Below are 21,555 nucleotides of genomic sequence, written 5' to 3'. Positions count from 1 at the left end.
CAGAGTCCAACACAAAGCTGGTGGCCTTTCTGGAAGATGCGAGACGATTTGTACTCAAGCACAGCCACGTTATTGACATCGCCCCATGCCAGATCTACTCTTCGGCAATCATTCTCTCTCCCGAAAACTCTGCCATTCGTCAGTTGTTTTATTCAGAGATACCGAAGTGGTTACTGAAAACTCCCGAGACAGGGAGCGACTGGGGCCCGGTTATACAAACCTTGAATATGGGTCAGCTATCCGATAGGAACAGGGAAATGGCTTATTCACCTGATGGAAGTACACTGGCAGTAGTCGCCGGCAAGGACATCTATCTATGGGATACAACTTCAGGGACCTTACTGCGAGTTTTGTCAGGCTCGCATGGTCTGATCAACTGCATTACGTTTACTCAGACTAGCCGGCTTGCTGCTGGCTTACGATCAGGGTCAATCGCGATCTGGGATGCTACGCTCGAAGGAGAACCATGCTTGGGCGCCATAATGGATCGCGGCGGTGTGCTATGCATTGCTGCGAGTGGCAACGAGCGGATAACATGTTGCTTCGCTAGTGGACGTGTCTTTGTCTTGAACGCCGCTTTATGTGTCGTTTATGAATGGGTGGGGAACTTTCGTTTTCATTATTCCAACGAAGTCGCATGTTCACAGGACGGAAGGTTTATCGGATTCTCAAGTGAAAGCAACGACCGAATCATTGTGCACGACGCTGAATCTGGACGACATTTCCGAACCTTACTGGCACCTGATGGACGCACCTTCAAACGCGTAGTAATATCACCGGACGGGTCGCTCTTGGCGATTATGGATATCGGTTTCGACAGAAAAGTTCCATCAGAATCTTGTGAATCTGCCCTCTTTTGGGATCTGATGGCACCTGATGGCACCCCACCACGTAGTCTGAATACTGGACTGAGATACTTGGGCACGCCAAGCTTCAACCAGCATGGTTTGGTAGCATTATCAGGCCCGAGAAGTATTGAGATATGGGTGACCTGCGCGGTTCACTTCGAAAAGTTGCTAGCTTTGACAAGTCCAGCAAAAGCGTCTGTTTTTCTCCGAATGGGAGATATGTTGCGGTGCCTGGTTATGAAAATATAAATATCATCGACACTAGCCTCTTGGATCGGAATGCCATCTTAGCATCCGATATGTCGAGTTTCGCCCCTGGCAAACCCGATGATTGGGTTTTGTGGTCGAGGGCAGCTTGTTCGCCCGATGGTTCGCGATTCGCGCTTGTCTCGTCATATGGGAAAGTCACCATCTGCGCCAGCAGTACGGATAAGAAACCTACGTTGACGCCTGTCATGCTTGGAGTTTCTCCCATATCACAGGAGTCGCCCTCTGAGCCTTCAGACATTGCACTTTGTTGGAGCCCCGACAATGCATACTTGGCCGTGGCATTTGGAGATGAGATTGCCATCTACAAAAACGAACCGGCTTCAGCTTCTATGGAGATGATTTCCAACTGTCAATACCCCAAACTTATTGATGATGACGAAAACTATCCAGCGGTTCTTCCGAGCCTTCTCTTTTCGCCCTGTGGGCGTTATCTTGCCAAGGTTGAGCTCAGCATGGCAGGAATTGATGGCAGAGTCTGTGTGGTAGACATCCCATCACTCCGTATTCGTTGGACCCAGCAATCTCCGCAATGGAAAACCGGGCAAAACCTCCCGAGACTCTTGCATGCATTTTCACCCAGTGGTTCTCATTTAGCAATCGTTACATGCAATTTTGAGGCTGGCCGCTTTTGCGCAGTGACACTACTCGACTCAGCATCGGGCGTCATGGTTTGGACTGTGACGCCTTTCAGTGATCCCTTCGACTTATCAGTCGCGTTCAACGCTGAAGGATCTCGAATAGCCATAGCTCAGAGTCCCGGTGTTACAACTCATCTGTACGTTCTGGATGTAGAGAATGGAAGGACACTGGAAGAAGCTGAGACGGAAATGGCTCTCGAAGGGTTCTCTCTCGAAAATCTAAACGGAGACCAGTTTTTGATTAGCCTGCCACATCCGACTGGACAAAATCATGAGGCAGTTATGGGTGGTCAACACAAGGGAAAGCCGAAGTTTCCAAGTACTTGCCACGTTTTCAATGCTCAAGAGAACGAGGAATTTTGGATATGGCAGAATGGTCGAAAAATGCTTCACCTGCCACCGGGTTGCCGCAAGCGCCTCCCATCTCCGTACTGGACTCTCCACCCACACCGTTACATTGGTATCAACGATGCGAGGGACGCGCCCTTCGTTATCGATTTCGCATGCGACAATTGCACAATGAAACAGGAACACAACGATCACTGAGTGTTGACTCTACTTGGCTCTGTGTTTCTGTGTGTAGGTGGCCGTCTCGTTAATCAGTTGCGAGGCATGGGGAAGGAGAAAGGCCTATAGTAAGGCAGGGAAACAGACGGGCGTTGCGCAGAGAGGCTAATAGCTTTCAAGTGGTTCAATAAAGTATACACTAAATTGCACTTGACATACATATATTGCCTCTCTCCCTTGCCAGTACCGAACTTCAGATCTCTGTACAATGTAGTTAGATTTTATGATTTACCATAACGTATGAAGGGTTTAAGCTCAACATGTTAGGTAGGTAGGAGCTTCCAACGGAAGGATACGAAGACCCACCCTGCAGACAGACGCCAAAGCGGAGGGGACGCTAGCCACTTTTGACCTCGACAGCTCACCCTGTCACCTGTCCGGGACGCAACCTCCAAAAATCAATAGCCCCGTTTTCTTTGTAAACAATTTCACCCAGCAACGACAACCACGGCTTCAATCACGACCGACTCAGCATCCATTTCGGACCCGTCGACAATCACTCTGACGCCGTCAAGGCCGTCGCACTTTCAATTTCCCGAGACGAGGTCGAAGAGAAGAAGCGCAGATCGACAATATGCCGCGTCTCGTGCGAAAGAAGCCGCTCTCGGAGCGTCTGAAGGCCCTGCTCAACCCCATGGACTTCTTGCTCTGGCTGTCGGAAGAACTTGAGACAAGAGACTGGGATTCAAAGGCACTCGGCACACAACTTGGACTCGGCTTCAACTTCGCCTTCCTTCTTGCCAGGGCTAACTGCGTGGCGACGGAGGCTGAGGATGATGTGTTCAGCGATGGAAGTTCCGGCAACATCATTACATTTGTCGTAAGTACCGCTCGGCATACGATTTGCGATTTGTGGGACTGACACACCTCAGGTGCGACCGCTTGTCTGGATTCTCGGCGTCCTCTCCTTTGCCAACGCTTTCTACGCCATGACGCGGACGAGACAATACCGATTGTTCCAGGTCAACGTCGAAGACAAACCGCACACCCCTTCCGCCCAAAGAGTCAAGGCCAGGTCCGACCCGGCTGCTTCATCCCCTCTCCGATTGCTGAACAGTATTCTGGTACCCGAGACCGCCGAATCGCGAGCCCACCCCGACAGGACACACGATGTGTGGGAGTTGAGTGTTTGGGACCCTCTCCCGGTTTCTCTGCAACTCTTCTGTCTGTTCAGCCCCGGCCACGTTCTCGTATACATGATGTTCCTCCCGCTGGTGCCTTTGGACCCTCGCCCGAGCGTTACGATCTTCAACTGCATTGTCCTGCAGCTGATTCTTACCGCTCAGCTGATGTTGGTTCAGACCCGATACGGCCAGCAAATCAAGGATACGGCTATTATCCACAAGGAGGTGCTCCACGAATACGATACGAAGTTCGTACGCCCACGTCTTCACCCGGTTGTTCGTGATGTTGGCACGCAGTGCTCCCCTGAAGAAGCGAAGGATGAAGAGTCCTTTGTTGAGCTGGGTACCCCTACCACCGTCATCAAGAAGGAGTTCGTCGTCACGCCCAACCCGCACGTGAAGCAGGAGGAGCCAGTCCATACCCCTCCAATCAGCAGCTTCGCTTCTCGCCTCTTCACGCCGACCTCGAACCGGAGATCCGAATCTTTCACCCCCGTACCCAGCTCTCGACCAGTCCGCCAAAGTCTTCCTCCCGCCCCAGCGTACCAATCTGCTGCAACTTCCACGAGCAATGCCGCGGCGAATGCGGGATCGACAAACTTTGGCGGCAGCCTTGGTGTGTTCAGCCACGCGAACTCGCCGCTCAAGAAGACGAGCAGCCTCAACGAGATGAACCAAGGCTTCATGTCCCCTCGCAACTCGAGAGAAATGGCCGCCCTTGAACAGCGCCGTGGTGGCAGTCCGCTCAAGCAATCGGAGACTAGGAGATCAACCGGTTCGGACGCGCTGGATATCACGAGTGCTCCTAACTACAATCCCTTTGCCAGTGCGAAGAGGAACAGAGTTGTACAACAGCAGGAACGTTACCCTTCAAGATGGTCGGGGTTTCACTAAGGAAGGAGCAACACACATAGCATATTGGCAGTCGGGTAGGGTGGATTTTTTTTTTTTTTTTTTTTGCTTGGTGGCTCCAAGATTTATTCACAGCAGCATATGAAGGCGTTAGGCTGATTCGGGCGGGTGGTCAACTCTGGGCTGGCGTTCTTCTTTGTCGACACGATAATACAAGTCTCAGAATGGATTTTTCAAACCTGGTTCTGTACTTTATGGATGACCAGTGACATGTTCCGGTGCTTGGGGCCTGTCTTCCAGTATTGAAACCCCAGGATGGTCGTGGCATGTGTTTTGCCCATGCTTTCTTGACAATCGCCACAAGTGCGCCCCGCAGAACTCCTTGTTCGTTTGCTCATAGCGTTCAAGCCTTCACCAGAAGGTCTGTAACGCTGGCCTGCCTGGGGTGCTGAGTTGGCATTGGTGGAAATTATGGAGGACGAGAGGGCTAAGCGCCGCTGCTCGTAGCTTTTTAACCCATCCTTGTTCTCTGTACCTTGAAGTGAGGCGACTTGACAAGAATCGGCGACGTTGGCAATCGAAGAGTGCGGTGCTAGCTACTTTATTGTCTATTACCAGCATGCTAGCATCTTATCTTCATCATTGCCATGGTTTTTCTCTTTTCCCTCCCCAAAATGCCATTTCCTTTAAAATTCATGTACGCGCCTCCCAATGTTCGCTGTGATAGTAAGGTGTTGCTGATTATGTCATGCTTCGATCCATCTTCCAGAGCTGTACTCGACGAAGCGCTGCGTTGGGGTTACTAAACCCGAGAATATCATGCACTCTCCATCCCAGGCACCTCCCAAATACACATTTTGATCTTCAAAAGACTGATCGTTCAACATGTCTAAATATTCCTTCCAGCATTCTTTGCCTGCCGCGTCGAGGCATACGCGATGATTCGACATAAAATCATCCAATGTTTCCGACGTGTTGTCAAGGTGAAGCCTGCAAAGCTTGAAGCTGAAGCTTTCCGCGAGGTTTCTGTCAAGCCTTCTCAGCTTACATCTTCGCTTAGGCCGCTGGGTATCATCATGGATGATGTTCTCAGTTCGTGAGATCGAAAAACAACAGACAAGCTCCTGATATCTTCCCAGCCCATATTGTTAATTATCTCATCCACGTATGGTATGACAGGTCCACTAGGCGGTATCGCGAGCCGGCGTAGACCGGAAACCGTGTCGTGGGTCAACACGTTTTGGAGGGTGTCTTCATCGTGACAATATAAGGTGTCAAGGTCGAGTCGGAAAGGACGAATGGGCACAAGGCAGTTGGCTTCTTCGGAAAGACGAAACGAGACGCCGCTCAGCAAGGATTTCTGGACGAAGAGACGAGATTCGCGGCAGACGTGAATGAGTGCCGGGTACGCGGTGTATGCGAAGATTTCTTTCAACAGAGGCGTGGCGATGCAGACTTCTGGCTCATCTTCAAGTAATGCGAGCTTCCAAATGGCTTGTCGGAGTTCGGTAGGAAGCCAAGCGAACTTTGAAAATACCATGGCCGTGTTCGAAGCTGGTGGATTTGGCGCGGTAGCGTCGGATGCTGCACACGAGTACAGGACTGAAACTCGTTGTGGATGGCAAAGTGATTGGCTCGGGGTTCCCAATGTTGAAAGATTAACAAGGCGAAGTGTGTTTACCGAAAATCAGTGGAAGAGATGGTAGAAGCGTAAGGTGAGGTAGAGGGCAATGGTGGTGATGGTGCTGGTAGAACAAGAGAAAAGGCAGAGGAAATAGAAATGAGTAGCGAAAGAAGAGATAGGAAGAGAAACTAGACTCGGAAGGAAAGAGGAAAGAGGCAAGTGGAGGTTGTCTACATTAGGTAGTTACCAGAGATTGATTGAGCTACGGGTGGAAGGAGTCAATTGGGAGCTGTCGAGTTGAAATCGCGGAAAGAAGGTGCCCACGAACTTGATGCGCGCCGTTCATATGAAGAAGAAGTATCAATATATTTGCGAACCCGTACTGCGTGACTTGAAATCCTACCGTGTGCTACAACGTGCTTCTTTGGCTCTCGTAAGTCACCTCCTCCATGTATCGTCTTGTTCTACAAACTCGCTGAGCCTGAAAACACCATCGGCCTCATGTTCCACAAAGGTTTGTATCGAGTATTCAACCTTCCTGACAGTGTTTGCTTCGTTATCCCACCACTGATGTGATTTTCGTATGGTCCTATCCATGTCCTCCAAACATTCCGCCATGAGTTTCTCAAGCTCCCGAGTGTACTCCCTCATGCAATCTGAGAGGCGAACTGGCTCCCAGGTACCAACGTCAATGGGCTTTTTTGCTCCCCAAATCATCGAACTCGCATGTCCGTCTGATATCCTGCGTAGCTTGCATCTAGTTTTTGGTGCGTCAAAGTAGGACTCGAAGCAAGAGTCAAGAGAGGGGTCGCCGATAACCACCGATAACGTCTCCAGCTTGGGAAAATAGAACAGCAAGATCCAAGCCACTAGGTTTATATACTCCTTTTCGCCCGAGATGGCCAAGTGACGTGTTTCTTGGAGGACTGGTTCGAGTTCGTCTTCACTGGAAATATCTTCCAGTGCCCCAGGGCCCTGGTTTTGGCAAAAGAGGGTGTCTAGTTCTGGCCGGAAGGGGCGGAAAGGGACAGGATATCCAGCAGTAGGATGGCCCGATTCCGGCGACGAGAAGTTGATTCCACTCAGTCGGGAATTTTGCACGAACTGGCGAGACTCGTGACAAACGTGCATGAGCACTGGAAAGGCGGTATATACCACCAGAGACTGGGGCGTGTCGCATGTGGGCGACGCAATGCAAACTTCTGGCTCGTCCTCGGGGAGTGAGAAGTTCCAAATGAATGCCCGAATCTCGGGAGGCAGGTCGCCAAAAAGGTGAAATTCCATTGCCTTTGTGCAAAGAGTGAAACCAGGAAGGGTATCTGACGGAAGAGGAAGAATATGGATCCAAAATGGAAAGGGGAAAGAACAAGAGAAATTCTGTCGACGTGGTTTGAATCCGGAGAGATAGCGTTGCGAAAGTGCAACCAATTGCCTTGTCGAAGCGAGTCGGGGGTTGATGGCAGCAGCAACTCGTTTGAGTCGTTGCGCTTGAGCGAGATTGGCTATCCCAAACTGTCGTCCCTTCACCGGCAAGGATGAACCTTCCCCAACAACAACCCATCATTCGCAATCTCTCACATCGTCGAGCGGGATCCCTGGCAACGATTTCGTGGGCCTTTTTGACATCAAAACTGTTTGTTTACTTTCTACCTAAGGTATGTTACGTCGTAGCATTTCTATCTTCTCAGATGCTTGATTCGGACAATGTCAACCTACTCCGCTCCAGCCACCGACCAACAACCCGAAGCTCCATCGTTTCGAGTCATCCCGAAGCCTCCTGGACAGCGAAGACACGAGGAGTTTGGTCGGAAGACGACACTAAGCTCTCGCTTGAAGGCTGTTTTCCCAAGCCGCCGCGCCGAGAAGGGTAGCACCCGTCGTAACGAGGGGTACTAGGAGACTACCGAGAAAGATCGTTCCAGATCAGGACACTCTCCCACCAGTCCGCCTCGAATAGGAAGAAGCTCTGACCGGATCATTCGCTGGAATACGGCAAGAGAATTATCTCGTTCTCGAAGGGGCCGTTCTTCTGAACGTAAGCCTCGCCGGCAGAGGGCCAAGACCATAGCACACCTCCCTAACGCCGCAGCCTTGAGAGAGGAGAAGACTCTGGAAGAGCGACGCTTGGTTCAGTTGGAGAGAAGAACCCTGAAGGAGAGCGGTGATTACCTTGGTGTCACAGGAATCAACCCTACTACCGGAGAGCTGGACGTCTTAACGCCCTCAACCACAAGTTTCAGCTCCGCCTCCTTGGCCTTTGACCAAACGCTCGACTCACGCAAGAAGATAGACACAATAAACAACCGCAGAGGGGCCGCATTACTGACGGAAGAGTTGACGCAAAAGCTTCAGCAGCGGGAGGAACAGCGATTCGCTCGGAAAGATCGAGAGAAGGAGGCTATCCGACAAGCGCAGCGCAACGTCCGGTGGCAACGCCATCGGCAGCAGTGGTCTTCCGCGAAGGAGACAATTCTAAGCCCTATCGCGCAGTCCATCAAGAGCATTTCTACTCGTGGTACGTTGAGATTGATGTCTCCGTTAAGTCAGCGTTGACGGCCCTTATTTGACCATCCAGAGGTCTCCTTCTGGGATCTAGACTGGATTGGCCGTTGCTTTAAGAATCCTATGCTGACAGACGTGCTAGACTCTGAAGCCAAAGAAAAAGGTTGGGATTCGCCAAAAGCGCAAGAACTACAGCATTTCCATCGAGCGGAAATGAGTCACACAAATCCCAAGTCCCACTTACCAAAGCACCTGATCTCAGAGGACGACGGTGCAGATTCTTCTGACACAGTAATTCGAACACCTCAACGAAGACAATCATCCTTCGTCACCCCTGAGATTGAAAACATATTTGGAAGTGGCACTGCTTTCAGTCATGACAGAAATCCAGTCATAGGCCGGGTTCCAGCTGGTGATGTGAACCCGGCACAGGGTGCAAGTGCGGCCAGCCCGCATGTTCATATCACACCTCCCACGCCCATCGCTAGGCAGGAGACAACGGGGGCCAACACTCTGGAAAAATCGTTGCCCTCAATTCCAGGAAACTCTCAAAAGACGGTTTCTTTTTTAGGTCAGCGATGCCTGGAGGAGACAGAGCCGGGAGGCCGGCCAGCACTCCAGGCCGTTTCCAGCCCGATGATTCCATTGTGCGCCAAGACGAACCGGCGAGAGCACAACATCGGGGTATTCTCAAGGATACCCTTCCCAAACCAGAGCAAAGCCCCTACCTGCCCGTTAAGGGCGATGTCAGTGAACGCCAGGCCAATTCAACAGGAGCCTTCGAGCGGTTATCACCCTCCGGAAACTTATCAGTCACTACTCCAGGCCCCTCAATCATTGAGAACAGATCACCCACGGGCCATGAAGCAGACAAGGCGAGCACGTCAGGAGTTCGAAGTTCTAGCCTTCAACGAAGCTCCAGAGGTCCGGCCGTTAGGAGTGGCTTCCCGATTCATGGGAGAGCGCCCACTAGAATCCGAGAACCGGCAGGCAGTCGAGATTCGTGGCCCACAAACTACAGTGACCACATCCCCATCCGAGTCATTGTTGATATTCCAGCGCCCTCCGGTAGCTCTGGACGTATGGAACGAAGGGTCGATGACCAAACACCCCTTCAAGGGAACAAAAGAACCTTCGAACCTGTCAAACAAGTGTCTCATGGACAAGCTGATAAACCCAGAAGCGGCAGAGAGCCAGGAGAACCTAACCAACTCTCAAGCTCAAGGAGAAATGGAGGGTCCACCAGCAGGACCTGCTACCACACTCATCACCACCACTACTGGCTTCGACCAAGGTCGTTTTCCATTGAGCCCATGTCAAAGTCTACCAGAGAGGAAAGTCAGCGAAAGTTGGAGCATGTTGCAGAATCGACATATCAGTCGACAACGCGACGAACAAATGTCGACGTCGACAGAGGACATCTCGACCGAATCAGCCCATCAGTTGGCCAACGTCAAACAACGGACCGAGACTTTGGTGCTGAAAGGCAACCTTATGGCGCCAACTCAGCGCCAAAAGGCTGCGATCCAAACGGGGGCCGGGAAGTCCTCTGTAAGGAGTTTGCCCGTCAAGGAGCTCGAGGAGAACCAGACGGAGACCTCTGTCACGTCACACACGTCCACGTCTACATTACCCCTAGCCGCATGGGAGGAAGTCGCCCAGAAGGATCAAAGCGAGGCGGCTCCGTTGGGAGCGGCGCGGGCCGCAGTGGCCGACTCGAGCAGCAAGATGGCGCCTACTCAGAAAAGGGGTCTTCCGGCGAGCGAAGGCTTCCGAGCGCTACCTCTCAGCCTCAGAAAACCTCACACCGATTATGTTCCCTTTAGGAGGTTGCGGAGCAGCTTCAACTTGGTGAGACGTTTGCGCAAGAGCCAACAGAAGTCAAACAGCAGAAGTACGGAAGTCTCGGAGGTAAACAGCGACCAGAGCTCGAAGCTGTTGTTTGCCAGAACAGGGAGCAATCCCAACGAGCAGACTACACGCACAACGAGCAACGCACTATCATTGACCAGCCAGACCATGTTGAAAACTGGCTGCAGCATGTCGGGTACCCCACTGGACAAGGGTTCCGAAGGCGGCGACGTCGAAAGTCGTTTGAGAAGAGAGATATTCCATAAGCATGTGCTAAAGTGCGCCACTGACGGCAAGCAGATCGCGGGGATCTTTGCTCGCTGGTACTGGATGGTGATCTCGCCATGCTTTGATCCGACATCGCCCACCAGGAAGCGACTTGATGGCAACCAGTCAACATGGGCGGATTTTGGATTGTTCCTGTTTGCGCTGAGCAGCGGTTTCATGTTATTGGCGGTCGCGGTCCGGGTCGCCCAAGGAATCGCATTGTTGATGCAGACATTGCAGGGAATGCTGGGGGGTTTGATTGCGATACTCGGTTCCTGACAGCCGGTGGTGACGAAAAGGGGAGGTTGTGGAGGAAAGCTTGGCGTTCGAGCCCGACCAACCGCCGATCGGCGCTGTAGGGATGGGGTCGATTGGGTGAGGCGCTACAGACGCCGCCGTACATCGGCTCGGTAGGGGAGAGGGATGTTTGATAAGAACGGAGGCCGAAAGCGCAGTGTCAAATGATACGAGATTGACGGGCGCTGTTTGAGCCTTGGGAGTGGGGTTGAGATAGGCCTCTGGTTGACACAATATCAATACATCGGTATGGTTTGGTATGGCTACGCCTTTATCAATCAAAGTTGCATGGTTAGAGCGGGCGCCCGTCATGGTTTGTGGAGTGCTTTGTATGCATGGCCGAGTCGGCTTCTCAATGGGCTCCGGTTTAGGTGACCGCAGAAGTCACGGCCAAGGTGGTGAAGTTGCCGCCAGTTGGGAGTCTGCTTGTTTGCTTCGCAGCAATGGAGGCTGTGAAAACACCGATCCGGGCTCTTTCAGGTTAACATGTCGTTCTGCAGCGTCATCATCAAGTAAGCCTCGGCGGCGGGCGGATGTTGCATCCAGCCCTTGGATGGGATTCAGGGATTGTTCACACCACCGCCTCACTAGACGGGCGATACTCCGCAATGAGGTACGTACCCTCTCGCCCAGGATGGGGTTTATGGTGCACCAAAAGTGCCGGAAAGTTTTGGGGAGAACTAAGATTGGGACCGTTGGGAGGCAAAAGAGATCGAGGGTATGTAGCTGCGATGCAGCACCGGCATCGCATCGATCACGTACATGAGGGCATGAATGAGACCAGCGCCGTGCGGCCGGTCGTTCGTCAACCACCGATGTGTTGTGTAACAGCAGCAGCAAGGGCAAGAAAATAAAATAAAAACTAGAACGGCAAACAACGGAACAGAACGGAGACGTCGCTGGGGCACCTAGTGCCAAAGGTACAACGTGGACACATCAGAACTCAATGACTTGCTGTATTGGGCGGCGCTGAGCCCCTTGGAGCCCATATTACTCGTCAGATTGCGGGCTCTCTGTTTAGCACGTGCGGCCGGTGTATTCAAGCATGTGGATGTTGATTTCATTATTTCCTCAAAAAAAATTTCAGAAATGGTCCCTCTTACACACACAATAGTACCAAGTAAGAGTCACACTCGTCACACACAGCAAAAAGGGCCCAAGGTCCAAAACCAACGGGACTGGCGGGTTCATCCCCCCTTCTTGTCCCAGTTTTGGCCGTTTCGTCCACTAAACGCGCCGGATCATGGGCGAGAATCGTCGGTTTTCATGGCAACATGGCAGGGTTTGGAAGGTTCTCAAGACCTCAACTGCTGTGAAGCGGGCCACCCGGGCCAGGGCACCTGGCGGCGGCGGGCCAATCCGCGGGCCTCATTTGCAAATCAGGGCGCTGTACCCCGCGTTCCGGCGACCGGACCCGCCTCTGGCTGGAGCTGGCGCCTCCGATGATCGGAGACAGGTCGAGGCCAGCACTGGCCGACTTTGCCCAAAGCCTCGTTTTTTCGGCTTCGAAAGGTACACTAGACAGGAGGGAGGTACTTGTGCTGGCGGGCACTTTTGCAGAGGGGCGTGTATGCCTCTTCCTTGTTGCCGCTCGCTTTCGACGCTCCGAGCTCGTATCCTCGTTGATTCAGCGTTCCCCCAACTCTAAGCACTTGACACTCAATCCCAGAGTTGGACGAAGGCCTCCCGGTCCGGCAGATACATATTGAGCTGCTCTTCCCCCACATCCTGCCACTTCTCTCCTGCGACTCAGGATTTTCTCTTACTCTTTCTACCCTCTCCCCCATTTCTTCCCTTTCACGCCTCTTCTCACGAACTCTACCTCACTCTCTGTCTCAACCCCCCCGCCAACTTATTCACAACCCATTTGAGAAGGAGCTTGGGAAACCACCACGCCAAACGTGTGAGGACGACTTATTCGCCTTTTGAACTTCGTCAAAACCCCCGTTCGAGTCGCACACAATGCCTGTTGCCGAAGGTACCCCGCAGACTCTCTACGACAAGGTCCTCCAGGCCCACGTTGTAGACGAGAAGCTGGACGGCACTATTCTCTTGTACATTGGTAAGTCTGCCTGTCCCCGACGAGAGTCGAATTGCTTTCGGCTACATGCACCAGGGAATAGACCGCTGACAATGGTCGAATTGCAGACAGACATCTCGTGCACGAGGTCACCTCTCCTGTATGTTGTCGCCTCTTTTTTTTCTCCCTCCCCCTCCGACTCGGATGACGTCGGTTGAGGGACCCCACCATGACGGCTCGCTAACAAAGGACCTGCAGCAAGCATTCGAGGGTCTGAAGAATGCCGGCCGCAAAGTGCGCCGACCCGACTGCACTCTCGCGACTACCGACCACGTAAGTTGACTGCATCATGCAACGGAGTCCGCCCCTCCTTGGGAGCCCCAATCGCTAACACCTAATCGCCAGAATGTCCCCACTTCGTCGCGGAAAGGCATGAAGGACATTGGCTCCTTCATCGCCGAAGATGACTCCCGAATCCAGTGCATGACCCTTGAGGAGAACGTCAAGGACTTCGGCCTCACATACTTTGGTCTTGGCGACAAGCGACAGGGCATTGTACATGTCATTGGCCCCGAGCAGGGCTTCACCCTCCCCGGTACCACCGTCGTGTGTGGTGACAGTCACACCTCGACCCACGGCGCCTTCGGTGCCCTGGCGTTCGGTATTGGTACCAGCGAGGTCGAGCACGTCCTGGCCACCCAGTGCTTGATCACGAAGAGGAGCAAGAACATGCGGATACAGGTCGACGGAGAGCTGGCTCCCGGTGTCAGCTCCAAGGACGTTGTCCTGCACGCCATTGGCAAGATCGGCACCGCCGGCGGTACCGGTGCCGTTATCGAGTTCTGCGGTTCCGTCATCCGCAGTCTCAGCATGGAGGCCCGCATGTCCATCTGCAACATGTCCATCGAGGGTGGTGCGAGAGCCGGCATGGTCGCCCCCGACGACATCACCTTTGAGTACCTCAAGAACCGCCCCCTGGCTCCCAAGTACAACTCGGACGAGTGGCACCGGGCCGTCAAGTACTGGAAGTCCTTGCAGTCCGACGCCGACGCCAAGTACGACATTGACGTCTTCATCGATGCCAAGGACATCATCCCCACAATCACCTGGGGTACCAGCCCCGAGGATGTTGTCCCCATCACCGGCCGGGTCCCCGACCCCGAGACCTTTTCCACTGAGAGCAAGAAGGCCGCCGGCCGCAGAATGCTCGAGTACATGGGTCTGACCCCCGGAACGCCCATGGAGGACATCGTCGTCGACAAGGTCTTCATCGGATCCTGCACAAATTCCCGCATCGAGGATTTGCGCGCCGCTGCCCAGGTCGTCAAGGGCAAGAAGATTGCGGACAACATCAAGCGCGCCATGGTCGTCCCCGGCTCCGGTCTCGTCAAGTCCCAGGCCGAGAAGGAGGGTCTGGACAAGATTTTCGAGAGCGCCGGCTTTGAGTGGCGTGAGGCGGGCTGCAGTATGTGCTTGGGCATGAACCCTGACATCCTTGCTGCCAAGGAGCGATGTGCATCCACCAGCAACAGAAACTTCGAGGGTCGCCAGGGTGCCGGATCCCGAACGCATCTCATGTCCCCGGTCATGGCTGCTGCCGCCGCCATTGTCGGCAAGCTTGCCGATGTCAGAAAGCTTGCGGGGTACAAGGTCAGCCCGCACATCGAGGCCGCAATTACCCCCGCCAGCGAGCCCCACGTCGACGAGCGGGTACAGGAGAGCGACTCGGAGAAGGAAGCTATCGGCGACCAGCCACAGGACAACGAGCCCCACACCAACACCTCTGTCTCGGCCGGTACCTCTGCCGGTCTCCCCAAGTTCACCAACCTGAAGGGTATCGCCGCCCCTCTCGAGATGTCCAACGTCGATACCGACGCCATCATCCCCAAGCAGTTCCTCAAGACCATCAAGCGCACTGGTCTTGGCCAGGCCCTCTTCTACGCCCTACGGTTCAACGAGGACGGTTCCGAGAACCCCAACTTCGTCCTGAACAAGGATCCTTACCGCAGCTCCAAGATCCTCGTCGTCACCGGACCCAACTTTGGCTGCGGTTCCTCAAGAGAGCACGCCCCCTGGGCCCTGAACGACTTTGGCATCCGTTGTGTTATTGCACCCTCGTACGCCGACATCTTCTTCAACAACACGTTCAAGAACGGCATGCTGCCCATCATCATCTCCGACAAGGAGAAGCTCGAGAAGATTGCCGCCGTGGCACGCTCCGGCAAGGAGGTTGAGATTGACCTGCCCAACCAGCTCATTAAGGACTCGGAAGGCAACACCCTCTCCGACTTTGACGTCGAGGAGTTCCGGAAACACTGCCTCATCAACGGCTTCGACGACATTGGCCTGACCATGCAGCAGAACGACAAGATCGCCGACTACGAGCGCCGCATGTCCCAGCTCACCCCCTGGCTCGACGGCACCGGCTACCTCAAGAGAGATCCCAAGACGGGCCGTCTCCTCGCCAAGGCTGTCCCCGTCCCCAAGACGAACCGGGGCGAACCCAAGACGGAGCCCCTTGAGTGGTAAGCTCATGCAAAAAAACAAACGGACTGGTTTTTTCAAAGGAGTTATTGTTATCATGTGACGTGTCTACGATGCGATTTTGGGTTACGGCTTTTTTGGGGCGTGTTCATCTGTCCGGGCATGCGTCCTCACCATGCCGGCGGCGATTCGGGAAATTTCAAAGGTCAAGGGAAATGGTATAAAGGCGGCTTTTCGTAACAAAAAGCTTTTGCCGAAAAAGTTTTACAAAGTTTAGCTAGATGCGTAGCCACAAACAGAGCTTCCGCAAAGACTTGGGGACCTCCTTTTTGGCATTGGTGATGTTTTCGGTTTTTGGTGACCTGCCCAGCCCTTGTTGTGAATATGTTTAAGACGGAACTAGAAATCGACTTTGGCTTCTCTCAGGATACCAACATGGACCACGAACCCGGATTCGATCCTCAACCCCTCGGGCAGCAGGGCGTCTGGGACGCGCCAGACGCGGAAGTCGCGGTGGAAGGCCTTGGCCCATTCTTCGAAGACGTCGGGGCTGCGAAGCTGCTGCGCCACGATGCAGACGCACGGCTCGGACCGGTCCGTCGTCGTCGTCGTTGTGGAGGACGACAAGTGGTGGCGGTGTTGATCCCCAGAGGCGCCGGCGGAGTCCCGGGCGTCGGCCTCGTCTTCCTGCTCGCGGAGGCGGAGGCGAGCGAGGTCGGCGGTGGCGGAGACGAGGGGCCCCACGAGGGCCTCGTTGTAGATGCAGTCGCAGCAGACGACGGCGTCGAAGCTGCGGGCCGTGGGGGAGCCCGTGAGGGAGGGGTCCGGGGTATCGAGTTCCCAGTCGAGGGGGTGGAACGTGATGACGCCGGGGCCGTCTGCTCGTGCGTCTTGGCCGGGGGCCGATGACGGGGCTGCCCCGCCGGCCTTCTTTCGGCGGGAGGACGACGGTTTTGAGGACGACGAGGTGGACTTTGGGAGGGGGTTCGCCTCGAGGTTCTGGTGGATCATGCGCGCGACGTAGGGCTGGTCTGTGAGGACGTAGCGGGACACACGTGGGGCGAGGAGGAGGGCCGTGAGGGGGAGATGCCGCAGCCTAGTTCGAGGATCGTGGAGGAGGGGTGGAAGATTGGGGTGAAGGGGGAGGAGGGGGAGGAGAGGTAGGTTGCGAAGAGGGGTGTTATTTTCCAGAGGACTGTTTGTAATGTGTTAGCCTGTATGGGGAGAAATGGGATGAGCATGATGCGGTGAGAAGTGAAGAAGTAACGGGATTGGATTTGGAAGTGGTGTAAGTGGTGTATGACGAGACTCACCGGCTCCAGTCGTGCCGCCTGCGCGGGTTGACGAGAGGACTGTGGGGGACTGATGGATTGTGAAATCGCGGCCGGCGAGGGTCAGCGAAAGTTCCGTGGCCTTCGGGTCGATGAAGCCTAGATTCGAGGAGGGGATCTCGTGCGAGAAGAGGAAGAACGTTTCTAAGAGATCATGTAAGTCGCTGGTCTTGTTGATGAGATGGGGGCTTGGGATGGCTTACCCTCTTCCGGGTCGAGGATTTCGTCCTCCAGGCTTGAGATGAGGCCTTTTACGGCCATTGCGATTTGAGGATCTGAGACCCAGCTGCGGCAAGGTTGAGAAGGTGAATCGAACGGGGTTATAGATGTTGCTCTACTGGATTCAGTTGTGAGAGTATCCGAGAGAGTGTGAGGTCGGTGGTAAGGATGAGATGTAGGTGTGAGAGGCTGCGAGTGAGTGAGTGGGTGAGTTGTGGTGGATGCGGGTGTGGTGTGGGTTGCACTAACAATTTTCCCCCCCAGTTCAGACGACATGCCTTGTTGATGGCTATGAACTATCGAAAACTCATGTCTAAAATACCAGGAGTATAAACAAAATTGAAATTATTCAAGGAGAATATACAATTACTGCGTCTTCTATTAGTGCACCATATCTTCGTTTATGTTGACCGCTACCTAGCTGGGCATTGTAACTGGCGCGCGTTCTTCCATCTTTCCACGGCGGGACAGGATGTGATGTTAGAGACCGTTCTACCTATTCCCTTCGGATCTCGACTATATCCTGCAGCTTGATTTCAAATATCATACTTGATGTTATAGAGTGTGTCGCGTTTGATAATGTCCACCTTGGGTAGCGTTTGTGTTGTTTGTTCGCGAAGCCAACCATGCGTGAGAGACACAAGGTCGTTGGTTGCCTTAAGACTAGTCCTAAAGACCGCTTTGCTGCAGATTTCCTGAATGTCGTTTGCTCTTGCCGCCAAGGCTTTTCCTGGCGCTATCTTCACTGTCGTTTGTCCGCACATCTTTCGGCTTTGTTCATTGACTACCTGATCCTTACAACAACACTTGCAGCAAGATCTAGGCGGCAGTCCCAGGCCAGAGGAAACCACTTATATAGCGCCCCGCCTTCTCCTTCCTTCCCTTTTTTGCCTATTCCATCAACCTCTCAACCTTCTCTCAGATCCCCTCGAAAAATTCTGTATTCGCACCCCCAGCAGTATCACATCGCAGAGCCACTACCCACTGACTCAATCATGGCACCGGTACAATCCAAGATCCAGACTCCCGGCTTGGGTAACCGGAACCTTCTTGATAAGATTGACAAGTTGAGAGAGCTTGGAATCTCCAAGCAGGTTGCTCTTCCACAGGTAAGCAGCCTTGGCTTGGTATACGCGGTATCACTTACTGACTTTGGCCCCCAGCTTGTCGTCGTAGGAGATCAGTCTTCAGGCAAGTCCAGTGTCCTGGAGTCCCTCACGGGATATTACTTCCCTCGTTCTGTGGGTCTCTGCACTCGCCATGCCACCGAGATTGTGTGCCGTCGAGAAGCTATGACGAGCATTATTGTCACAATTCAACCGTTCGACGCCACCCCCGAGAGAGCCGAGCGTGCCAGGTCGTTTCGGCGCGAGCTCCATGACTTGAAAGGTGAAGAGTTTGCAGATGTACTCAAGGAAGTAAGTCAATGATTTGTTTAGTCCCCTCCCTGCCGTCGCTTCATTCAAGACTTGTCATCACTCACGTGGTGTCCGCCTACCGCTGAGATCTGTTTGTGGAGATGTCACCTTCTGACCACTTTTATAGGCTGCGGATGTGATGGGCTTGAAGACCTCCAGCGATGGTCACTCCAAGGGAGCTGCTTTCAGCAAAGACGTTCTGCGCGTTGAGATATGCGGCCCTGACGAGGAGCACCTGACCATCATCGATGTGCCCGGTGAGTCTATTAGTGCCTTGAGATTTCGACAGCCGCTGACTAGTTCATCATAAAGGCATATTCGAGAATGCTCAGAATGGTAGAAGTTTCCCGTGAAAAGTTCTCAGTTCGAATACTGATCAATAAACACAGGCGTCTCGACTGCCACAGATGTTGCCTTGGTCAAGTCCATGGTCAAGGACTACATTAAAGACCCCCGGACAATGTCAGTTACTTCGCAACTCGACAGGTCTCAGTGGCTAACTAGATCTGCCCAGTATTCTTGCTGTCATTCCTTGCAACGTGGATGTTGCAACCCAAACCATCCTCACCTACGCCGCCGAAGCGGACCCCGAAGGCAAGCGCACCTTGGGTGTCCTTACAAAGCCAGATCTCGTCAGCGAGAACGCCACTCGTGAGGCAGCAATGGATCTGATAAGGGGAAAGAGGCGCGACATCCAGCTGGGATACTACGTGGTCAAGAACCGCGGCGCCGACGACACATCCTCCAGCAAGGAGGAGCGGGATTCTCAGGAGAAGGCTTTCTTCAGCGAAGAACCTTGGTCCAAGCTTGACAATTCGCGTCTAGGAATCCCAGCCCTACGCAATCGCTTGCGCGAGCTTCTTATGGACCGGACCAAGAGCGAGTTTCCCAAAGTGCGCCGGGAGATCAACGAGCGTTTTGCCGACGCCAAAGCCCAAATCAAGGCTCTAGGTCAGCCTCGGAGCACTTCCGATGAGCAGAGAGCGTATCTCGGCAATATTGTGAGTCGGTACATTCAGCTCAGGGACTTCAGCCTGAACGCCTACTACACTGGTGATCCTCTCTTTGAGAACAACCCTGAATATCGCCTGGCGACCCGGATCCGCGAGATGAACTCGGCATTCTCTTCGATGTTCTTCAAGAGCGCCCATACCCGCAGCTTCGATGACCTGAATGATGATGAAAAGGCTAAGGTTGGAGGCGATGAGCTTGACACCGAGTACGAAGATGAAGAGCTTAGCAGGGACGACCTGTACGCAGTAACATTCAAGATGCCATCGGACGAGTTTGGTGACTTGTATGGAGTCTTGTCAGAGCCTTGCAAGTGTGCAGCGCCTCGAAACGACAGCATCATGAAGCATCTTGAACAATTGTACCTGGCATCTCGTGGTTTTGAGATGGGCACTGTAAGCAACTTCAGTTGATCTGTATGATTCGTGATCCACAAGACTAACTGATGTCCAGTTTAACAATCACATGCTTCCAACAGCATTCAAAGAGCAGTCGAAGAAGTGGGAGTCCATCACCTTGGCCCATGTCAGCAACGTCATCCTTGTGGTGCACCATTTCATCTACGGGGTGGTCAAGGAGGCCTGCGGTGATGGAGCGGTTCTTGAAGCGCTCTGGTCCTCGGTTCTCGAGGACCTCGTCAAGCGCTACCAGATGGCCATACAGCAGGCGAAGTTGCTCATCCATGTGGAGCGGGAGGGTCGCTCTATCACGTACAATCCAGCATTCGACAGAGTGCTTGGACAAGTCAAGGCCAAGAGGTTTGCCAAAAAGTACAAGGACAAGATCACTGTGGATTACGAAGGAGATGTCGAGTACGTCAAGTGCAGCGACTTGGAGAAGGAACCGACCAATGCCGAGGGAATGAGCGAGACGTGCAACATCATCCACGACGTCTTGCAGAGCTACTACGACATCGCAAGCGCCCGTTTCTCCGACATGATATGCACCCAGGTAATTGACTACTTCCTTCTCGGCGCTGAAGACAGTCCCTTGAACGTTCTATCTTCGAACCGCATCTACAAGATGACGGCTGAACAACTGGACATGGTGGCAGGCGAGGACGCCGTGAGCAGGGCCACGCGTGAGATGCTGAAGAACGACATCAAGCTCTTCGAGGAGGGCAGAAAGGTTCTTCGCACCTAGCTCTTCAGGGGCGCGTTGCCGCGACTTGAGCTTGGATCACGGCCGAGTTTGTCCCGTGTGTTTTGGGCGATGTTCGTCTCGATTTGGTGGCCCGTATATCAAAGATGAAAACTGGCTCAGTCGTAGTCTGCAGATAGATTAATAGAGATGAAACTTTGCATTTTGTTTCCTGAAAATGCAACATCCGGCCCGAACCTGTCTGGTGAGCCCGTCTGGATCAAGAAAGCAATAGCTAAACCTATGGCCTGGACCTGTCCCCCTCGAGGGACCTTGAGTCTTGTTGTTTGGCCTCTGGATGTATTATGAAATCATGGCTCGCTTTTTGAAGGCATAATTACTTTAAGTTCAAATGTGACACGTTATGTCGGCTGCATTCAGGGTGCCAGCTCGAAAGAGTTGACGTAGAAGGGCACTGCATAAGAAGCACAGGTAGCAAAAGACAGGACAGCTTGATCGTGGTTTCCAAGTCTTACAAATGCAGGAAGGAACAGACTCTGACCTGTCAGGTTGGAAATACGGAACGATGACAACGATGAGACGATTGCAGTTGGCCCCGCTCCTGTCTGATGAGCGTTGTTTGCCCTCCTGCAGTGGCGTTGCAGATTAAGCAATGGTGGAGTGACGGGCGGGCTGTTCCGCAGGTGCCAACATCGGACAACCCCATCTGTGGCGATCACTGATGCGATGGCCAGTCGTCTCATATACGTTTTTCAAACTGTCGGTTGAGGTGTTGTATCTGAGATTAGAAGCCCACACGACCATCCAACAGTATCAGAGAGCAGTGCAGGGAGGTCTATGAATAGTCTGCCCCTGCCATGAGACAAGACATGATGCGTAACTATAAAATCAAAAAAAAGGGGAATTCATCAGTGCGCTCAAGAATCCCCTTTTCACCTGCGGGTTCGGCATGGGTAGATTGGAGCAACTAGTAAATCAAGTCTGTTCATAAAACCTGACTCTCTGACCTTGGCCTCCAAGCTCGGCTGCCAAGCAAGCTTCCGACATTCAGTCAAAACGAACTATGTTGATTCAGGGAAACAACCGGATGCTCGGAATGACCCCTCATCTTCCGGGCTGGCAGGTGCAGCA

At 53.3% G+C, this 21,555-nt stretch overlaps 6 protein-coding genes across 6 annotated transcripts; 4 read left to right on the top strand and 2 right to left on the bottom strand.

The window, feature by feature from the left end:
- Nucleotides 1–2,897: 2,897 nt before the first annotated feature.
- ColSpa_05864 (meiotically up-regulated gene 154 protein) lies at nt 2,898–4,341 on the top strand (the record flags this gene model as incomplete). The annotated part of the gene is made up of 3 exons (XM_049272076.1): nt 2,898–3,143; nt 3,196–3,537; nt 3,745–4,341. 3 exons carry the CDS (start codon nt 2,898–2,900, stop codon nt 4,339–4,341), a joined length of 1,185 nt encoding a protein of 394 aa, XP_049128033.1.
- Nucleotides 4,342–9,823: 5,482 nt separating this feature from the next.
- Nucleotides 9,824–10,822, top strand: ColSpa_05863 (uncharacterized protein; the record flags this gene model as incomplete). Its single annotated transcript, XM_049272075.1, has 1 exon — nt 9,824–10,822. One exon carries the CDS (start codon nt 9,824–9,826, stop codon nt 10,820–10,822), a length of 999 nt encoding a protein of 332 aa, XP_049128032.1.
- A 1,980-nt stretch (nt 10,823–12,802) lies between these two features.
- Nucleotides 12,803–15,389, top strand: ColSpa_05862 (3-isopropylmalate dehydratase; the record flags this gene model as incomplete). Its single annotated transcript, XM_049272074.1, has 5 exons — nt 12,803–12,902; nt 12,989–13,020; nt 13,119–13,193; nt 13,266–14,910; nt 15,133–15,389. 5 exons carry the CDS (start codon nt 12,803–12,805, stop codon nt 15,387–15,389), a joined length of 2,109 nt encoding a protein of 702 aa, XP_049128031.1.
- Nucleotides 13,248–15,395, bottom strand: ColSpa_05861 (uncharacterized protein; the record flags this gene model as incomplete). The annotated part of the gene is made up of 2 exons (XM_049272073.1): nt 13,248–14,804; nt 15,111–15,395. 2 exons carry the CDS (start codon nt 15,393–15,395, stop codon nt 13,248–13,250), a joined length of 1,842 nt encoding a protein of 613 aa, XP_049128030.1.
- Nucleotides 15,396–15,743: 348 nt separating this feature from the next.
- On the bottom strand, nt 15,744–16,936 carry ColSpa_05860 (uncharacterized protein; the record flags this gene model as incomplete). Its single annotated transcript, XM_049272072.1, has 3 exons — nt 15,744–16,375; nt 16,658–16,819; nt 16,879–16,936. The coding sequence occupies 3 exons, from the start codon at nt 16,934–16,936 to the stop codon at nt 15,744–15,746; spliced, it is 852 nt and encodes a 283-aa protein (XP_049128029.1).
- Nucleotides 16,937–17,889: 953 nt separating this feature from the next.
- On the top strand, nt 17,890–20,466 carry ColSpa_05859 (interferon-induced GTP-binding protein Mx2; the record flags this gene model as incomplete). The annotated part of the gene is given in 6 exon segments (XM_049272071.1): nt 17,890–17,988; nt 18,004–18,312; nt 18,440–18,569; nt 18,702–18,774; nt 18,827–19,718; nt 19,777–20,466. 6 exon segments carry the CDS (start codon nt 17,890–17,892, stop codon nt 20,464–20,466), a joined length of 2,193 nt encoding a protein of 730 aa, XP_049128028.1.
- Between the last annotated feature and the right edge of the window lie 1,089 nt (nt 20,467–21,555).

Source organism: Colletotrichum spaethianum (genome assembly GCF_022836535.1).
Source record: "Colletotrichum spaethianum MAFF 239500 DNA, contig13, whole genome shotgun sequence".
NCBI lineage: Eukaryota > Fungi > Ascomycota > Sordariomycetes > Glomerellales > Glomerellaceae > Colletotrichum > Colletotrichum spaethianum.
This window is presented reverse-complemented; position numbering and strand designations above follow the sequence as displayed.